Source organism: Gadus morhua, chromosome 20 (genome assembly GCF_902167405.1).
Source record: "Gadus morhua chromosome 20, gadMor3.0, whole genome shotgun sequence".
NCBI classification, from domain to species: domain Eukaryota; kingdom Metazoa; phylum Chordata; class Actinopteri; order Gadiformes; family Gadidae; genus Gadus; species Gadus morhua.
This window is the reverse complement of record NC_044067.1, coordinates 11,861,043-11,881,042: the sequence shown is the minus strand read 5'-3', so window position 1 is coordinate 11,881,042 and position 20,000 is coordinate 11,861,043. Positions and strand designations below refer to the sequence as shown.

The window sequence follows — 20,000 nt, the reverse complement described above, 5'->3', positions numbered from 1 at the left end:
CAATAGGTCACTCGATGGATTCGACGAGGTGGAAGATTTTAGCTGTCCACTGAAAAAACCTGCTTAGAAAGGCTTCCCACCAAATTATTGTTATTATTGTTTTGCAGGACAGACACAGTAGACTTGGGTGCCTGAAAGCGGCCCAGGATGGGTGTGTGTGCGTCTCTTTGATGGTTGGGTGGGTCAGGGGATTGGTTGATGGGTGGCTTTGTGAGTGTGCGACTGAGTAGGTCAGGTTCCCGAAGACAATTCTTTATCTCCCTGACAGTTTCCAAACCTATTCTTTATTCTCCACAACTAAGGGAGATTGAGGGAAATGCACATGGAATCTCTCAGACACATGCACACACACAACACACACCCAGAGACAAACTGCACATGCATGCATGCACACACACATAATCTTTCAATTTTCTCTCTCTCAGAAGCACAAAAATGCATAAGCACAACCACCATTATACACACACACACACACACACACACACACACACACACACACACACACACACACACACACACACACACACACACACACACACACACACACACACACACACACATCCCAGACACACACACACCCACGCACTTTCTCTCTCACTTTCTCTCTGAAAAGCACACAAATGTATCAGCGCAAGCCCACATTATTCACATACACACACACTTACACAAACAAACAACCAACCCCCCCCCCCCCCCATGACACACAAACAGTCAATAGCCAGGACTGTGTCTCTGTGCCCAGGGGTGTCCCTCCAGTGGGTTTAACCTAATAGCAACAGCAATACAGAAAGGCCCAGAGAACTCACAATGGAGAGTATATATAAATTGATTACTTCCGGAGCCCAGGCAGAGGATCAATACTTGTTGATTAGTGGACCAGCTTTGACTATGCACCCCCTCCCTGCTCACACACACACACGCACGCACGCACGCACGCACGCACACACACACACACACACACACACACACACACACACACACACACACACACACACACACACACACACACACAAAAACACACTCTCCGCCCCCCTGAGGAATTCCTTCCACACGTAAAACATTTATGCAGCGTTTTCATTCTGGAGCAAATTAAAAATCAATGCACATGCTGGTCGTTATGAGCACGCACGCTGGCAAAATAGCAGATTATTAAAGCCCATGAGTGGCATCAAGTGGGCTGGTCCGCTGGCTGCGTTCAGAACCATTGGTTTGATTTCCTGGAGCAGAGGTTCCAGCCCTTTGACTTCACTTGCACCACTAAATTGTCATCAAGACCTTTAGTGGACCACCTCACATGCAAACAGGAGGAAATAGACAAATACAAATGCAGTGGCTGAGCAAAGAGGGCCAGCGTCCCCTGTATACATAGTTATTACTGCAGGAAGAACATGGTCCGTGGGAAACTGGAATACAAGCGAAGCCATGCTGCTTATGAGTGTTTATTTAGCAAACACCGATCAAAACACAACATCGATGGAAATCGCTGAAATGAAAAGCATATGATGGCATGCGTAAACTTTTTAAATAATAACAAGCCATGAAAATACATTTACTGCACAACATTAAATATATATATTTGATCATTATATATTGTTATTCTATTATTGTATGTGTGTCTATTTTGAAGAATATAGTCCCAGTGACCACCTGCAGTACCACGGCATGCCACCAGTGGTACGAGTCCCCCAGGTTAAACAATGTCCTAGATTACTTGGTTTGTCACACCTGTTTGTATGGCCTAAATTTAGATGAAAGGGCTTTTACTGCTGGAAACCAAGTGAGAAGGTGTCAGACCCTTTGACTTGGATTTCTCACCATTCCCATCATACTTTTAATGCCATTTCCATTGAATGTGCAATATCCCAGCCTTTGAGCCACTTCATGGTGACTAGTAAATTGAATACATTTATATAGCGCTTTTCTGACCTATGGCAACTTATACCAAACACGCTTTACAATTTGTGGCTCACATTAGTGCCATTCATACACTCACATTCATACGCCAACAGCAGTGTCAACCACGCAAGGCGACAGACAAGTTAGGGTATGGTGTCATGCTCAGGGATATTTCAGCACTTGGCTAGGAGACACAGGGAACCGTACCAGCAACCTTCCTGTCGCCAGACATCCTGTTCTATCTTGTGAGCCACTGCCACCCTTCAACGTTATATTGTATGACCATTTTTGTTTATGTATGCAACTCTTTCAGTTGTTCTCATTTTCATATTTGATTTCTTCAGAATATTGTTAATTTAAGTCATTAATGCCCATTTATTTCAGTTTCATAAAAGTCTTTGAGTTGAGCTATTATAACCATTGCCCTTGTGTTCGCCTGTTTGGGATTGAAAGGAATGACTGAGTAGCCATGTCTCAAAGCTGAAAGACTCGACAGAAGGAAAGACTGAAGGGCTAGACTCCTATCGGATTGTCATTTACTTTTTCAGAAATTATTGTCAATTAAAAAGCTGGAAAATGCAATATTGATGTCTGACACTGTGTGGAAGCCTTTATCGTAACTCATAATTACATCATGGTAAACAGCAGACCAGCATTCATTCAAAGGACTTGATATCTTTCCTCCCTCTGTTACATTTCTCCCAAGGTCATTGGGTGAGACGTGGAACCCCCATCAATTGCGCTGTACCTCTGCTCCAACGGTCCAACCAAGCATCCATATTTCAGAGGTCTCTCCTGCTAGGAATTCATGCAGGCCTTAGGAATGCAGCCCATCAAGATTGGCTTCATTTTTGGTGATGAGTGTTGGTATACAGCCCAACTTTGATATAATTGTGCAAACATATTTATCTGTATAGTAGTTTACTATTAAAAAAATATAAAACATTTAATTCCGATTCAACATTTCTACTTTCTAGTGTTTGTCGGATAATACATTGCTACCGGTCAGTTTGAAGCATGTCAGGGGGATTTCTTTAAGTGGATGGTTCTAGAAGTCCCCTTTGCTCTTTCTTATGGACCATTGATCTTCCTGAGCTGAAAAAAGAAGGAGCCATTAAAATGAAATAAAATCTTTAAAATGAATCATTCAGAGTCTATTTGAACGTGCAGATCTGCTGGTCCGAGGCTTGACCTCCACATGATGTGCATGCCAAATCAAATGTCCCCCCGCCTGGCGGATAAGAGGTAGTAGCTTTGATAAGCACTATTTATCCTGCCCAAACTCAAAAATGTCCCTTTAATTAAAATGCAAATACGAAAGGCTGTTGATTTACTGTAACTCATTCACTATTATTCACACATTATTATCATAATGCAAATAAACCAATCCATTTCATTTGAATGTAATGTGATATCATGGCACCATTACTTCTGACGGAAACCGTTTGGAGCATAGATTTATGTGTGGTATATAATACCCCAACGGGTGTGGCAAGGAAGGTTATGCACCTTCGATGAACGATGGAAATTGAATCAAAAGGACAGAGAGGGTGAAAGAGGTCCAGGAAGAGGAAAACGATAACGCAATAATCATGATGACAATAAATACAAAAAAGAAAAGAGGGAGACGATCATTTCATTTTGCGCTCTTGCATCTGCCTGCATTTAACCAACGCCATGTTGGAGAGGAACAGTTTGCCTGCTCCCAGATTGGGTTAGTGGCCACATGGGGGAACGCTTGTCCATATCCATTTATTCCCTCTGATGAATGCCTAATAGAGTTTGCACTGTGGTGGAGAGTGGGCAACAACCAACCCTCTGCCTCTCCCTCTATTCCTATTCCTCTCTCTTTCCTTCTCTGTCTGTCTGTCTGTCTGTCTGTCTGTCTGTCTGTCTGTCTGTCTGTCTGTCTGTCTGTCTGTCTGTCTGTCTGTCTGTCTGTCTGTCTCTCTTCCTCTCTCAGTTTCGCTCTCCTGATCTGTCTCTCTGTCTGTCTCTCTCGCTCTCTCTCTTTCTTCATCTATCTTTCCCTCTCTTCCTCTGTCTCTCTTTTACTTTTCCTCTCCATTGCTCTCTCTTCCTCTATCTCTTCCTCTTTTTCTCCTTCTCTCGCTCTTCCTCTCTCTTTTCTTCTTCTTCCTCTTCACTCCTCTCTCCTTCTATCTCTCCTTCTATCTCTTCGTCTCTCTCTCTCTCTCTCTCTCTCTCTCTCTCTCTCTCTCTCTCTCTCTCTCTCTCTCTCTCTCTCTCTCTCTCTCTCTCCCACTTTCTTGCTTGCCCTCTCAGTCTCCTGCTTTCAAGAGTGTCCACAGGTTCTGGAACGCAAGCATGGAAAGACAGAAGCACATAATGAATGAATGGATAGATAAACACGTGTTGATATATTGTCTGTATTTAAAAAGAGAACAGGGGCTGAACATGTTTTCATATAGGGCAATATAAAGTTGAGCAAAAAATATACAGAGGTGATAAAAGATGTGTGCATTGATTTTGTAAGCATTAGTTTGGGGACCAGTGAGCAATTTGTAGCAATAGAGCGATAATGCACTTTGCAAAGAGCGAGGGCCAGCCTTTACTCTCTACCCCTAACTATAAGTGCCAAAGACTCTGTCAGGTCTAACGGTGGTCTGGACATTGCATTTTGGATGACAACACCTCAGCAAACGTTGAGCAGATGAAAGAAGCATCGTCATCTGGAAATAATATATCACGTTAAATGGAAAGTCTGTCTGTTCTCAGGTCTCCGTAGTGCTACTCTACTGTCTACTGTATCGTCACTCTTTCCTCATTCCTCAACACATAACCTACTATTTCACCAGAGATATATAATCTTGTAAGTGGATGGCTTGCTTTGCAAGACTAGCGACGTCCTAATACACACTTTCCACATTGTTAAATTGATGGACATTTCAAAAAAAATGTTAGGGACAAAAATACAGAAATAAGCAGTGTTTCTCTGTGTCCTAGGTATATTCTCATCATTTCAAAATAGTCGCACTGCCTTTTGAGATTGTGACAATTTTATTAAATAAAAACATACTGCATTGCAAAAAAAGAAAAATATATTCAGAGGGGTGAAAAAACTGTGAAATTGTGCTGCTCTAGTGGATTTCTCCACCCTAGAGAAAGCACACAGTTAAGCTAATATTGTGAAAACCCTTCATGCCATCACATCCTATGAATGAATGTATGAGGCCTGACCTCTAACCTGACTGCCTGCTGAGGTAGGGGGAGCAAGAGGATGGTGGGGGGATTGAGAGAGATTTAAGTGGAAGAAAATAGAGTTGAAGAGAATGAAATGGAGAGGGATGGAGAGAGCGACAAACTAATGGTTTAATTGAAGACAATGAAGAACAGAGAGAGACAGGCGAGCAAGAGAGAGAGAGAGAGAGAGAGAGAGAGAGAGAGAGAGAGAGAGAGAGAGAGAGAGACAGAGACAGAGAGAGAGAGAGAGAGAGAGAGAGCGAGAGAGAGAGAGAGACAGAGATAGAGAGAGAGCGAGAGAGAGAGAGAGAGAGAGAGAGAGAGAGAGAGAGAGAGAGAGAGACAGAGATAGAGAGAGAGCGAGAGAGCGAGGCGAGGTGGGGATGCTGGTCTGCATGTGAAGGAGGCTGTCAAGGACGAACCCTCGACAGTGGCTTGTCCGTCACACCTCGGCTGGCAAGAGGTGCACCCAACCCCGTCTGGGTGGGAGGGAGAAGGGGGAGGTGGGGTCATGGAATTCAGAGTGGGGGAGGGTGTAATGGTGACGTATGAGAGGGGCTTTTACTTTTGAACGCCTCATCTTTCTTGACACAGGGTTACAGTTTGCGGCAGACGTATCTTCGTTAATCCCATCGCATCGACCTCCAAGTTGACAGCCATGTCTGACCAAATGGAAACATGGACCGTTCTTAACTGTGGTCCTTAAGCACAACACAACCCCCTCGCTCTCGTCGTTTGTCTTTCGTTTTTCCATCTTCTTCCTAATAATTCTGCCCCTTATTTTCTAGCCATCGAAATAGAAGAAAAGGTCATTGTGTCCTTAATCTCTCAGACACATGCACACACACAACACACACCCATGCACACACAAACACACACACATAATCTTTCCTCTTTCTCTCTCTCAGAAGCACAAAAATGCATAAGCACAACCACCATTATACACACAAACACACACACACACACACACACACACACACACACACACACACACACACACACACACACACACACACACACATCCCAGACACACACACACACACACACACACACACACACACACACACACACCCACTCTCTCACTATCTCTCTGAAAAGCACACAAATGTATCAGCGCAAGCCCACATTATTCACATACGCACACACTTACACAAACAACCAAATATCACAAATTAAGAGCGGTTTAGACAACACACTTATGCCAATCACTATTTGCCTAATACAAAGGGGACAACCAACCACACACATGCACATGCTTTGTCACACACACACTAGGGCTGGGCGATTAATCAAATTTTCATCGCTATTTCGATTTTACCGTCAAATGATCACAAAACTAATATAATCGAGTTTTTAATTTTTTTTTCATTAGATGTTTCATAGAAAGTGCAAAACAGCTGGATACTTATCAGTCGATTATTTTAGATTTGAACATTTTCTATTTCACCGTTTTGTGTATTCTTTTAAGGTGGAATTTCAAAGTTACAAAGTATTTTTTTGGGAGAGACATGCTGAATAAATACATCATGTTTTCAAGCACAAAAATAATCTTTTGAATAATCGTGATTTCATTATCGGCCAAAATAATCGTGATTCGATTTTTTCCATAATCGAGCAGCCCTAACACACACACACACTGCGCCCACACACACATAGAAAACACAGAAAAAAACAAGCACATAAGCAGACGCAGAAACTCATTCTGAGATGGTCATTTTAAAGCTACAAACATGCATGCATACACGCACAAGCAGACCCACACACACACACAAACACACACACTCTTGGTGTGTGTGTTTGTGTGAGGTCATTGTAAAGCCACACACACGCAAGTGCGCACAAGCACATATTCACACAAACACTCCCAGAGTTGAGGTCATTGTAAAGCCACACACACGCACACGCACAAACACACACACACACACACACACCAACACATGCACTCACACCCCTGTGGTGTGTGTTCCTCCCCTGCGGAGTGGCTGCAGCACGCCAGCTGTGCGCTCGGTGCCAGCTCTGGCCACTGTGGCCTGCGGCCGCCAGCCACCTTGGAAACAGGTGAGCGATCCGTAACATACGCTGACATCATGACCTTGTACTGGAAGGGCACTCCGGGATGTCTGGCACGTGTGTGTGTAAGTGTGTGTACACGTATGTGGGTGTGTGCATGATGGAGGAAGGGGGCCACCAGATGGACATTGTAATGTTCTTGGCAAACTGTGTGTTTTGTCGTCTGTCCCCTGATTATTCTTTTATCCTCGCTGGTTGATTTGGTTTCATTTTCACTTTCTCTTCTCTCTTTGGCTCTGTTATCTTGGTTGTGGTTGAATCTCCCTCTTTAAGTCTTTGTTTATTGTTTGTTTCCCTCTTTCCGTGAACCTTCCTTGCCCTTTAGCGGCCGTAGGTTTAGGGGGGATGTGGTAAAGGGTGGCCTGAGAAGCCCTTTGAGAATGTAACTGTGATTAAGGGCTCTTCCAATAAAATGGACTTGACTTGAGAGTTTGTAGTACAAGCCTATAAATGTCTTAATTCAGGTTGTTTTTTTACGAGTATGCTGGCATGCGTTCCCTAATTTTTACGTGATGCCTGACATTGTTGGAAATGGGAGACTGCAGTATATCATCAGTGTGTGTGTGCGTGTGTGTGGTGTGTGTGTGATGGTCAGGTAGTAGTTAAGCCGTAGACATTGTTTGGCACTTTGATTAAGTCTCAGGGTCAATGGTTTAAACACTGCCTGGACCCATAAAGAGAATGCAAGTCAATGTAAAATGCTTCTTAATGCATCTAAGATTTAACGCACGCACACACTCAAACAAGCACCAAAATTGCTAAGGTTGTTTAATAGACGCATTATTAAAGTCAATGTTTCTAGCAGAAATTAAATCAGTTGAAATCAAATCTTTTGAAATCACGGTCGATACAACCTGTAACCATGTTTTGTATTTTCAGTTTTACATTCCCCCAAAAGAACTATTGCAAAAATAAATCATAACAACCCATCTTTTGTCTCAAATCCATGTATCCTTGGAAGCAGGTGGCTGAGCATTAGCCGCGAGACTCCATGCAACACTAATTGAAAATAATGGCGCATCAGAAGCGGACGTTGTGGGCTTTTATTAGGTGGGACTGTGCCTTCTGTTGGTGTCTCCTGGACATTGTGCTTCTCTTTGTTTGAACACTAAGCCTTACCGCTGGCACAACACTCCCCTGTGTGTCTGTCTGTCTGTCCGTCTGTGTTTAAGTTTATGTGTTTAAGTGTGTGTGTGTGTGTGTGTGTGTGTGTGTGTGTGTGTGTGTGTGTGTGTGTGTGTGTGTGTGTGTGTGTGTGTGTGTGTGTGTGTGTATGCAGGTCTGTGTGTGAGAGTATGTGTTTGTGTGTGCGTGTGTGTGTAAGTATGCATGTCTGTGTGTGAGAGTATGTGTGTGTGTGTGTGGGTGTGTGTGTGTGTGTGTGTGTGTGTGTGTGTGTGTGTGTGTGTGTGTGTTTGTTTGACTGTGTATCTTTGCCTGGGGTGCTTTCCTTTCTTTGTTTGCTATTACCTTGACAGAGTCGCTGTCGACCCAGCACCACTTTCAAAGTACACACACACACACACACACACACACACACACACACACACACACACACACACACACACACACACACACACACACACACACACACACACACACACAGGTGCTTTACTCAGGCAATGTGCCTTGTAATAGTGTACAGATATTTTATATAGCTACACTATGGGGACTGCACAATTAGAGCTTGGCTGTATAATAAAGTGGATAAGGTTCTGGATAAGGCACTTTTCCTTTCTTTAAAATAAACACGATAAATTCTCCTCTCTTATGTTCTTCCATTTCAACTGATGCTTAACTTTGCCACAACTCTATTGGTCGAGCCTCCCCCCACTGATAATCATGAGGGAGCGAGGGTGTTTTTTTTGGAGTTGGGGGAGAGGGAGAGAGAGTGGGGGGATGGGGGATGGGGGGTGGGGAGGGTGGCTTTTCATCCACACCAATAAACTTCTCAGTTGGTCGGGCCTGGAAGCATCATCTTTTGGAGCGTCTGGTGATGCCTTGTCAGCACACAGAAACCTTCAATGGAGGGGGATGTTTGGGAAACAAGGAGGGAATCATACGGGAACAAAACACATCTCACCCAGAAATGAACGGAATATGGCGGTTGATTTGTCCGTTATTGGCCTCAGCGCATGGATACATGCACATACACACTCACACACGCACATCCTTAAGATCTTGAGAGTCCAAAAGTAATGAACTGTAATATAGAAAGGATAATAATAATGACCATGGTCATAATTAGCACGATGACATCGGGTTGATTGCAGTGCGGTGTAATGAGAGACATTAGCCCCGGCCCGCGATTGATCTGTGGCAGAAAGCGGGCAGCTCAGCAATCCTAACAGGTCTCCCTTGGTATGCATTAATGTGGGCTTTGAATATACACGCATACACACACACACACACACACACACACACACACACACACACACACACACACACACACACACACACACACACACACACACACACACACACACACACACACTCAGACCACACACACAAACAGAAACTGATTTTGTGGTGGGTCTCTGGTGTGCCTCTGTCTGTCCGTGTCTGAGGTGGAGCATGCTAGGCTGTTAGCCTATTGGTTCAGTATTGTGTTGTTGCTATCGTTTTGTGTTTTGCGTTGGACATCCCGGTGGCTTTGTCACTCACCTGGTTCCGTTTCAAATGTAATTTGATTTCATCCGGTCGACCTTGTCTAAATTAAAGTTGAACCAACACATAAGCGTTAACTCCCACCTCTCCTCCAGTCTCCTTATCTTTTTGTTCTAACCCTTTTGGTTACCATTTGGCCGTCTCAGTGGGTTAACAATACTGGATTCTTCTTTCTCTTATCATTCCTCAGTTTTGCCGTCAGACCCCTCGCATCCATTACTATTTGTCTATCGCTTCCTTGCCAGACACGATTATATCTTCTGAGTTTGCATTGTCTCTCCCTGGCCCAGTAAATAATATCTACCACTGTCTGGGCCAAGCAGAAGTTTGCGCATGTGTGTGTATGTGTGTCTGTGTGAGTGTAGGTGTATGCATACTTGCCTGCGCGCATGTGTGTGTGAGTGTGTTTGTGCGAGTGTGCGTGTGTATATGTATTGGTTCATGTATGGGATGTTTTTTGTTGGGATTCCTGATCTCCGGATAAGGTCCTCTGGTTGTAAGCCTTTAAGTATGTTATTCTATCTATATTATTTGTGCATTGATGTATCAGTGGCGCACCGTGACATCGTCTGTGTGTCCGTACACGTGTGTGCGAGATGTATTTTTCATTTGCTTGTGTATTGTACTGGTGTGGGAGAAGAATACGTTTCTGTGTTTGTGTGTGTGTGTGTGTGTATGCGTGTGTGTGTGTGTGTGTGAGATTGTCAGTGTGTCTGTGTCTGCGTCTGTGTGTGAATGCTGCTTGTTATGACTCCACAGTAGGAGTTCTTACGTGCGCCAGTAGGGCCCCGTGTCTGTCGTCCCTGCTCCTCTAACCGCCTGATAACACCCCCAACAATGGTACCCGGTCGAGGTGTTCAGACGCTCTCCTTTGGACTCGGATGACGCCACAAAATATTCAAGGGTGGTAGTGTTTTGGGGGGGGGGGGGGTGTTGTGTGACCGTGTGCGCGAGCAGGACTGATCCCCGCAGACCCTCGGCTATGAGCATTTCAACCAACCAGCTGTAAATCCTGACTTTTTTGTTGTTGCTGTTGTTGTTGTTGATGTGCTGAGGTTAAATTTCATGGCAGCAGCAGAACCGCTCAGGGCATAGCGAACGGGCGGGGTGAATGCAAACGGTCTTGGCGTTGCAGTCACGGCGCTCCAGAGCACGATTGGATTAGCGCGAGGGTCACCGCCCTAATCTTCCGCAGAACGTGTCGGTATTATGCGTTACAAAATCCTGTCTCTTTTTTTGCCGTTTTTGAATCATCTGTAAGCCGAAGCCGCGTCTGGTAATAGCTATGAAAAACCGAATTTGCAGGACAACAATGTGTAGAGAGCCCTATAGGAAGACTGCGCTAAACAGCGAGCAGCAGGCGTTAAAACCACAATGAAAAAATGTAATATGGCCGACTTGACAGGGCTCCACACTTCCTCCCATTTAGCACAAAACAAGGTAAGACTTTGACAACTAATTGTATTAAAGAAACAACAATAGCGGCGGAATAAAAGAACACAGAGAAAAAGAAAACTGTGGCGGTCAGGATTTCATTGATTAGCTTTTTCTCACAACTCTGTGCTAATCTGAGGAGAAGATGATCGTGTTTGCAATTGATTCTGTGCTCTGCAGAGGTGTGTGTGTGTGTGCAAGTGTGTTTGTGTGTTTACCAAGTTCACTTTTTCTAAAAGGAGCTGATATTTGAGGGTAAAACAACAGGCTATTGGCTATTGGAAGACTTTTGTGTGTCGTGCCAGCTTTCCTTTTTTCGTGCCACATTAGTACTATTGGGTAACAGAAATTGGCGTCATAAAAACGAATATACAAATTATTTAATAAATTGCACACAAAACAGTTAGAAACAACCGAGAACACAATGCATGGGTTGAGAACAAAAACACTATTTTATTCAGGGTTGTCCGGGTTATCGGTTCCGACTTTCAGACACTTTAAGCAAGGAGGGCTGCTAGGAGCCGTGTGACCTGCTACAAGGACACCAACGGGGGCTTGGCTGAGAGATGATGTGGTTTATCGGCTGGACCACACCACTGACCTATCCTAAATACCACCGCTCCCAGGGCTGGGACCATGCTGCACAGTGTGTGTGTGTGTGTGTGTGTGTGTGTGTGTGTGTGTGTGTGTGTGTGTGTGTGTGTGTGTGTGTGTGTGTGTGTGTGTGTGTGTGTGTGTGTGTATGTGTGTGAATGCACGCCTGTGTGTCTCTAAAATGCTGTGTGCTTGAATATTTGCAGGTTTTAGGGGTGTCCTGGACGAAAAGGGTCAGAAAGTCACAAGTTTTTTTTTGAATCCTAAAATGAATTGCACACACACGCGCAAGGATGCATACACACAAATGCTAAGACAGTAGCACACACTCAAAACTACAAACACACACACATATTATGAGCTAGAAAGTTCCATAGGAGCCGGGAAGGCAGTAGCTTACTGTGACGAGTTGCTAATTGAGAGAATTGAGCACGAGTCGCTATCCTCTTTTAACTGTCTCTCTCTCTCTCGCTCTAATAGACAACCAAGACACTATAAGTTGACAGCTTTTACCCATCCTTATGTTACTCACGACATTGTAATCAACATCAGCAGCACAAAGCACATTTCAATGCATATCCAAACCACTTGAGCACAAACTCAAGAAGAAGACTTCAGACATGGATTTTGTTCAAATGCACGATATGACTTTGAATGAAAACGATTAATGAAAAAACACTTCGGAAATGTACTGGTACCTAATGTTTAAACTCAGGGTAGGATAACTTTGGGTTTCTTGACTTTGCGACTTTAGCGAAATAATATATGAATGAATGTATGCATGCATGTATGCCTGTATGTATGTTTGTGTGCATGTATACATGCATGTATGCGTGTTTGCCTGTATGTTTGTACGTACGTGTGTATGTATGTATGCATTCATGTATGCCTGTATGTATGTGCGTGTGTATGCCTGTATGTATGCTTTCTGATTGGATGTTTGACGTTTTCATTTCTTGCGATGTATTCAGACGTCCATTCTAAACACTGCTTGTATAGAGTGTCACACCTGCATGACAGCATATGTTTGTGAGTATTTCTGCATTTGTACGTGTGCATGTATATGCACCTGCCAGAGTGTTTGCATATGGGATCTGTGTAATGGGAATGTATGTGTAAGTGCATGCTTGTGTGTCAGATGATTTTGATCTGTGACAGTATGGCTGTGTGTGCCTGTGTTTGTGAGAGTTTGTGTATATATGTTGGGCAGCTAGTCATTAGTCTAGGCCTGTCTCTGGGAGCTGACTGTCTCATCCATTGCACAATCTGCCTCAAGTCATCCATTCCCCACCTGCCTTACCTGACCACATCCATCTCTGCTCCCCCCAGACACTGCTAATACTGCACCGCAAGCATGTGTGTGTGTGTGTGTGTGTGTGTGTGTGTGTGTGTGTGTGTGTGTGTGTGTGTGTGTGTGTGTGTGTGTGTGTGTGTGTGTCTTTGTTTGTGTACGTGGGAGAGAATTTGTGTTTCTCTGTGTGAGAGTGGATTGACAGATGACTTTCATATTTGTCTTTAAGTGTGCTTGTGAGTGTCTGTGTATGTGTGTGTGTGTGTGTGTGTGTGTGTGTGTGTGTGTGTGTGTGTGTGTGTGTGTGTGTGTGTGTGTGTGTGTGTGTGTTTATTTTCCAGAGAATGTCTGTGCTCATTTGATTGACAGTATGCCAAATGTGAGTAAGCACCACCCTAATGGCCTTTTGTCTATCTCTGCCTCTGTCCATGGGGATAATTTATCTGTCTGAAGGGCCAAAGATTGTGATCCGGCAATCAGAGGTGTTCGTGGGACAAAGATTTGTGAGATCAGAGTCTTTGGTTTAAAGGGTATGAAGAAAAGTTTGCCGTGTTCTCCCTCTTGACTCCAGAGAGCGTGTCTAAAATGTTACTTCACGTTTGATGAGCGTTACAGTGGGATGGAAAGGCCTGGGACCGCTCTGAATAGTAATGTCACCTTAAACACGCTCATCCAACTGTTTGACATGGAGAGAGAAAGAGAGATATAGAATACAGAGAGAGAGTGAAAGAGAGAGAGCAAGAGAGACATAGAATACAGAGAGAGAGAGAGAGAGTGAAAGAGAGACATAGAATACAGAGAGAGAGAGAGAAAAAAGAGATACAGACACAGATATATATACAGTATATATATATATATATATATATATATATATATATACATATATAGAGAGAGAGAGCGAGAGAGAGAGAGAGAGAGAGAGAGAGAGAGAGAGAGAGAGAGAGAGAGAGAGAGAGAGAGAGAGAGAGAGAGAGAGACAAATAGGGACATAGAGAGAGAGAGGTAGAGAGAGAGAAAGAGGGAGAGACATAGAGAGGTAGATAGGTAGAGCCATAGAGAAAGAGAGTGAGTGAGTGACAGAGTGATTGAGAGAGAGAGAGAGAGAGAGAGAGAGAGAGAGAGAGAGAGAGAGAGAGAGAGAGAGAGAGAGAGAGAGAGAGAGAGAGAGAGAGAGAGAGATGGAGACACAGAGAGGTTGTGAGAGCGATAGATAGAGACAAGTGGGGTGAGGTGGTGAAAATTAGTAGGTCTGCTACATTTTGACGCACACACTGTAGTCAGTCAAGATGTCCACACAATTTCTTCCCATACTAATTAGTCGTCTGACACTGAGAGAGAGGGAAACAAATGGAAAATGACATTCAATATCTAAGTGTCCGCGGGAGGATTCCATTTGTTGACATTCATGATGATGGCGGATATTAAAAATCGAACAGTGCTCATCTGCTCCATGCTCTTCTACTACATGCTGGACTCAGAGTCAAACACCACAGGGGACCGAATGCAGGGAACTTAGACAGGGTGAGAGACACAGAGAGAGAGAGAGAGAGAGAGAGAGAGAGAGAGAGAGAGAGAGAGAGAGAGAGAGAGAGAGAGAGAGAGAGAGAGAGAGAGAGAGAGAGAGAGAGAGAGAGAGAGAGAGAGAGAGAGAGAGAGAGAGAGAGAGAGAGAGATAAATGTATGAGAGGGAGCAGTGACAGTGTGGAAGTTTGCAATAGAGAAGTAGCCGTGTCAGTACATATTGATTCAATGGATTGGCTGTATATCTGAACGACTGAAATGATATTGCTTTGCTGTATACACAGAGACAGGGGAAAGGAAGACTCGGAGGGAAGAACAAATTACATGACATGAACAAGAGCGAATGTGGATGGAATAGGAATGGAGCCATGTCGCATGTATCCCTGAAGTTCCTGTAATGAATAAGCAGAGGGGTCTGTGCGTTTGTGTGTGGCTGCATGTGTGTGTGTGTGTGTGTGTGTGTGTGTGTGTGTGTGTGTGTGTGTGTGTGTGTGTGTGTGTGTGTGTGTGTGTGTGTGTGTGTGTGAGTGCATGTTTGTAAAAGGCCCAACTACAACTCAGATGTAATCAGGAAAACCTTGATCAACTCAACATTCCTATGTATTCCACGATTAGGGCTTTACAGGCCCAAGGGTAATACTGCACCTTAACACAACAGTCAAGCTTCCTGCCCTGAACTTGAGAAATTGTATCGGGGGCCGATACTCAATTTGTCAAATTTCTCCATTTCTAGGTCCACGGTTTTACTCAATTATTTCATGAAAGTGTTACACTGAGTTTGTTAAGAGGCTCATCTTTCTCTATCTTGTCTTTATTTCGACATCTGCGTCAATAAGAGAACAAAGAAATGAACCAAAAGTGGTTGTTGAACACTTGGGGCAGGAAGGGGCATGCCCTCACAGCCAAAGTAGGAGGCCTAAAACAAATCAACAGCATTTGACTCGTCCACAAAACTGGCGAAATCAACCCTTCATCACAAACGTCTCCCTGTTGATGTGTTAGTATCTATCTCCAGGAAGCCTTTTACACAAGGAAATTCATCAAACGAGATAATGCAACATTTACACTGCATTTAACAGATTTACAATATCAGTGCCCTAGCAAGCCACAGTCGTTAAGATACAGTAAGTGAGTCATGAATTCTCAATGATCTCTGGGATCTCTGGGATATAAAATAAGAATTGTTATATTTGTTGATGGCTCAAACTGGTTCCACGTGACTTAGCCTAAAAAAATGTGTGCTGAACCATTCAGGACAACAATGACATCTCATGTGTGGAGCTTATTCAAAATAATATTTTGATTCATATTTGACCTCAGCTTTGTTCGCCCACGATACAGTTAACATGGAAAAGAGAATCTATTAATTCAAGGGATAGACAATGATAAATCTCAGAATGACGGATGACTCTGTCCTTTCTGTGGCATTCTGGCATTTATTATGCCAGAATGCGTTATGCAATGTGCACACCACTGGAAACAGAACATTTTCTAAAACATGAGCACAGCTCAGAAAACATAACTCACTTTCTCATCGATGTAGCGGTGTTCACACACAATCAAGCTCAGATGACGGTTGAAAATTAAAAGATGTGTAAATAATAAAGAGCATTTTGGGACCGTTTCTTCTAAGAATAATCCACTAATGGGGCCTGACCGGGCAGTGAAACACAGCATCATCTTTGCCTTTATAATAAGAACAAGCTGCTTTTGACTTCAGTCAATGCTATGCTAGGTTCTCTTTTGTAAACAATCATCCTTTTTTTTCATGACTTACTGCGTTTCTCCTTAGAAGCTACTGTCACTGTGAAGTTTCCTTAATTCTTGTGTTCTGATTGGCTTGAACTCATCATTACTCACTCTTTATTCAACATTGTAACAAGGGTTTTCTGTAAGAAATTGTATGAAACTTGTTTGAGGTTTCAATATATTCTGTTGCCACTGATATCATCATAATTCCGCAACATCCTCTATTCGATCCGACCCTTTTGTGCAGGATCATGTTGGTGTGCCTCAGTGATTTTAATGAACTGGAGACATCGGCATAACCAAATGAATAGTTGTGGTCCCCAGATTGTGTCCACTTAATTCACACTTTGGCAGCTGAAGGAAAGACGGCTACTTATTATGACCCAATGTGATGATCAGAGCATGTGCATGGTCAAGCCTCGGCCTGGTTATATAAACTGTCTGTCTGGAAGCGTCGACAACAGCTATATAGCCGAAAACAGCGGATTAGTACAGGCGGGTGGCCAACACAGAGGGACATAAACATTTATCTAGCGTTCAGACAAGGCCATAGCATCCCAAGTCAGGGAACACTAAATCATCAAGCCGACCAAAGAGTGATTGTGAAGATAAATCGGGCAACATTACACGCAGTGTAGGAGGTGGAATTCAAATTGGAATTTAATGATTTCAAGTAAAGAGCTCTGCTTTGTTTTCTATTGGCCATAGACAAATGCAAGCCTTAATAGGATCAACTCTGTTGAACATTGCCCAAAAAGTGTGCGTTATGCATTCACACATTTGACATCTATTGAGCAGTAGGGAAAGTCACTTAAAAGTGTCTGGATGCAAATCACGCCAAGTAGGAGAGAAATGTCAGCATCATTAAAGGCTCTTAACTGCAGAGTCTAAGCTCCGTGACCTATCCTGGAGGGTGTGTGAACTAAAAACCGATGAAAAATAATCAATTTGTCCCTTTGAATCCAAGTGTCCCTGTAATCGTGTCATGTAAGACATAAACCGTCAATTCTCATAATGTGACTGGAGCCAAGCACTGGGATCTGGAGTAGATAATGCTGGGCCACACTCAAGAAAACAACGCAGTTGATTATTGAATGTGTAAACCTGTACTGCCTGTTATATGTGCGTCTCATTCTCATTGGACGCCATCAGACCACGGAATTTGAAGTCAACAAATCGCATTAAACATATCTCTATGACAAGATATAATAATTAAGTTAAAGATTCGCTATTCACTTTCTGTTTGGCCTTATTAATGTAGGTCTAAGTTCGCCCCAAAGGCTGCGGTTCAAGGGCAATGGGTGAAAACAGTTTGAGAAAGAGTGATCACATGACCAGGTTTGTCCAACCGAATTACACACCAACTCAACATACAAAGAACACAGATACATCCACCAATCGCCACCCGGCTGGAGCAGCGGTGTGCTCCAATCAATGAACAATAAACCAGGGAGAAAGAATATCTATTAAATGATGATATTGCACACTACCAGCTAGCCAGTCAGTCAGCTAGCCAGCCAGCCAAACAGCCATCTAAACCAACAGCCTGCTAGCTAGCTAGCTATACCAATCAGTCAGCTAGCCAGCCAGTCAAACAAACAGCTAAACCAGCCAAACAGCCAGCTATACCAGCCAGCCAGCTAACTACCCAGCTAGCCAGGCAGCCAGCTACGACTGTTCATAAATATAACCAGGCCTGTAAACAAGAAAGCAAAAAGGTTGTGCGCTTACCTTGGCGATCTGGACACACCAGTTGAGCAGCAGCTGGGAGCCGATGTTGTCCTGGTGCTCGTGGACGTAGTCGAGCAGGCAGCCATGGGGCATGAGCTGGGTGACCAGCTGGATGGTGGGGCTCAGACACACCCCCAGCAGACGCACCAGGTGGGGATGCTCCATGCTGGCCATGATCAGGGCCTCCTGGGTGGGGACAGGTGACACACTTAGACAGGGCATGTGGTTGGAGGAGAGCATGGTGGCGGGACACACACACACACACACACACACACACACACACACACACACACACACACACACACACACACACACACACACACACACACACACACACACACACACACACACAGAAGCCCAAGCCACTGGTTCAAACCATTTGACAAAGCTGAGCTAATTATTCTTCATCGGGAGTTACCTTTCATAATGGTCTGATTTCAAAGTGTGAATAAATATTCGACAATATTCGACTATATACATTCATACGGTTTGATGAAGTGAAACGACAGATAACTGTGCTAAGATGATGCAATAATGATATTCAACTATCCACATGACTCTGTTCTACATATCTGCGGATATGAGCATGTGAGATACACATGATGAAAGATTCTGATGCTGCTGCCGTTTGTCTTTAATTAGTGTGCATACCCCATTATTCCTCCTCTATATATATATATATATATATATATATATATATATATATATATATATAGAGAGAGAGAGAGAGAGAGAGAGAGAGAGAGAGAGAGAGAGAGAGAGAGAGAGAGAGAGAGAGAGAGAGAGAGAGAGAGAGAGAGAAAAAGAAAGAGCCAGCAAGAAAGAGAGACAGAGAGCCAGAGAGAGAGCGAGAGAGAGCGAGAGAGAAGGAGAAAAAGAGAGAGCCAGCAAGAGAGACAGCAAGAGAGAGAGAGAGAGAGCGAGAGCGAGAGAGAGAGAAAGAGAGAGAGAGAGAGAGAGAGAGAAGGAGAGAGAGGATTTATTGGGGGGCAATGCATTACAGCGTTTGCATAATGAAAAACGCACTCATCAGCAGGAGATGCATGGTGATGGCGGCAGACACGAGTAATGGTAAATCCCACTGGCATTGAGGGCAACGGAAGAGCCTCCTCCTTCTATGTGTGCATACTGCTACGGGGGCTACCCTGGGACCCACCATGGGGCACGCCCTGTTCCCGCCAAGTTGTTCTGCTTCATCTGGAGCAACGTAGTCGAGATCCCTGCCCCAGTTGATCGGTAGGCATGCCATTGCCCCAGAACAATGATCTAATGTATCCTGAATATCTGATGTCGCTGCTCTACTTGCTATAAAACTGTAAACGTGCAACGGGGAAGTCAATCAGGAATGCATGGAACTCCCGATTATACATATGTGGTGCACAGTAGCTAAAATCGAATTTGTAAAATAAATAGACACATATATATGTAACTATATCTAGATACGGATATAGTTACAAAGGCATCCTTAATAGGATTCCTAAAAGCCTGATCGTTTTTTGGGTAGTTATTAGCCCTTTGTTGTTTAAAATATTTGTTGTATTCCCGTCCTCCCGAATTGAACAACATTGTTGTTAAACATGAATGTTTTCGGAACAGGATATGGATCTTCCTTGGCCATTATTGCCAATCGTTCAGTCTTGTTGCACTTCCATTGAACATTCAATCAGATATATAAGTTGTTCGAACAAGTAATTTAGCGTGCAAAATAAAATACTGAAGACAATGTAGGGGCATGATCGGATGATGGGGACAGCAGTCAAGGCAAATGACATTCTTTAAGAAGTCAACTCCTAACCTCCCGAGAGCAAAGCACTGCTAAACCGTCGGTGACCCTGTCTTTTAC

The 20,000-nt window shown here is 43.7% G+C and overlaps 1 protein-coding gene across 4 annotated transcripts in view; it reads right to left on the bottom strand.

The window, feature by feature from the left end:
- Nucleotides 1–20,000, bottom strand: part of erbb4b (erb-b2 receptor tyrosine kinase 4b) — a 258,187-nt gene that overhangs the window by 17,963 nt on the left and 220,224 nt on the right. For 3 of the 4 annotated variants that reach the window (XM_030343902.1, XM_030343900.1, XM_030343903.1), the window contains one exon: nucleotides 18,158–18,343. In XM_030343902.1, the coding sequence (XP_030199762.1) occupies nucleotides 18,158–18,343 (186 nt within the window). The remainder of the gene's footprint in view (nucleotides 1–18,157; nucleotides 18,344–20,000) is intronic. The other variant, XM_030343901.1, reaches the window with a different exon arrangement.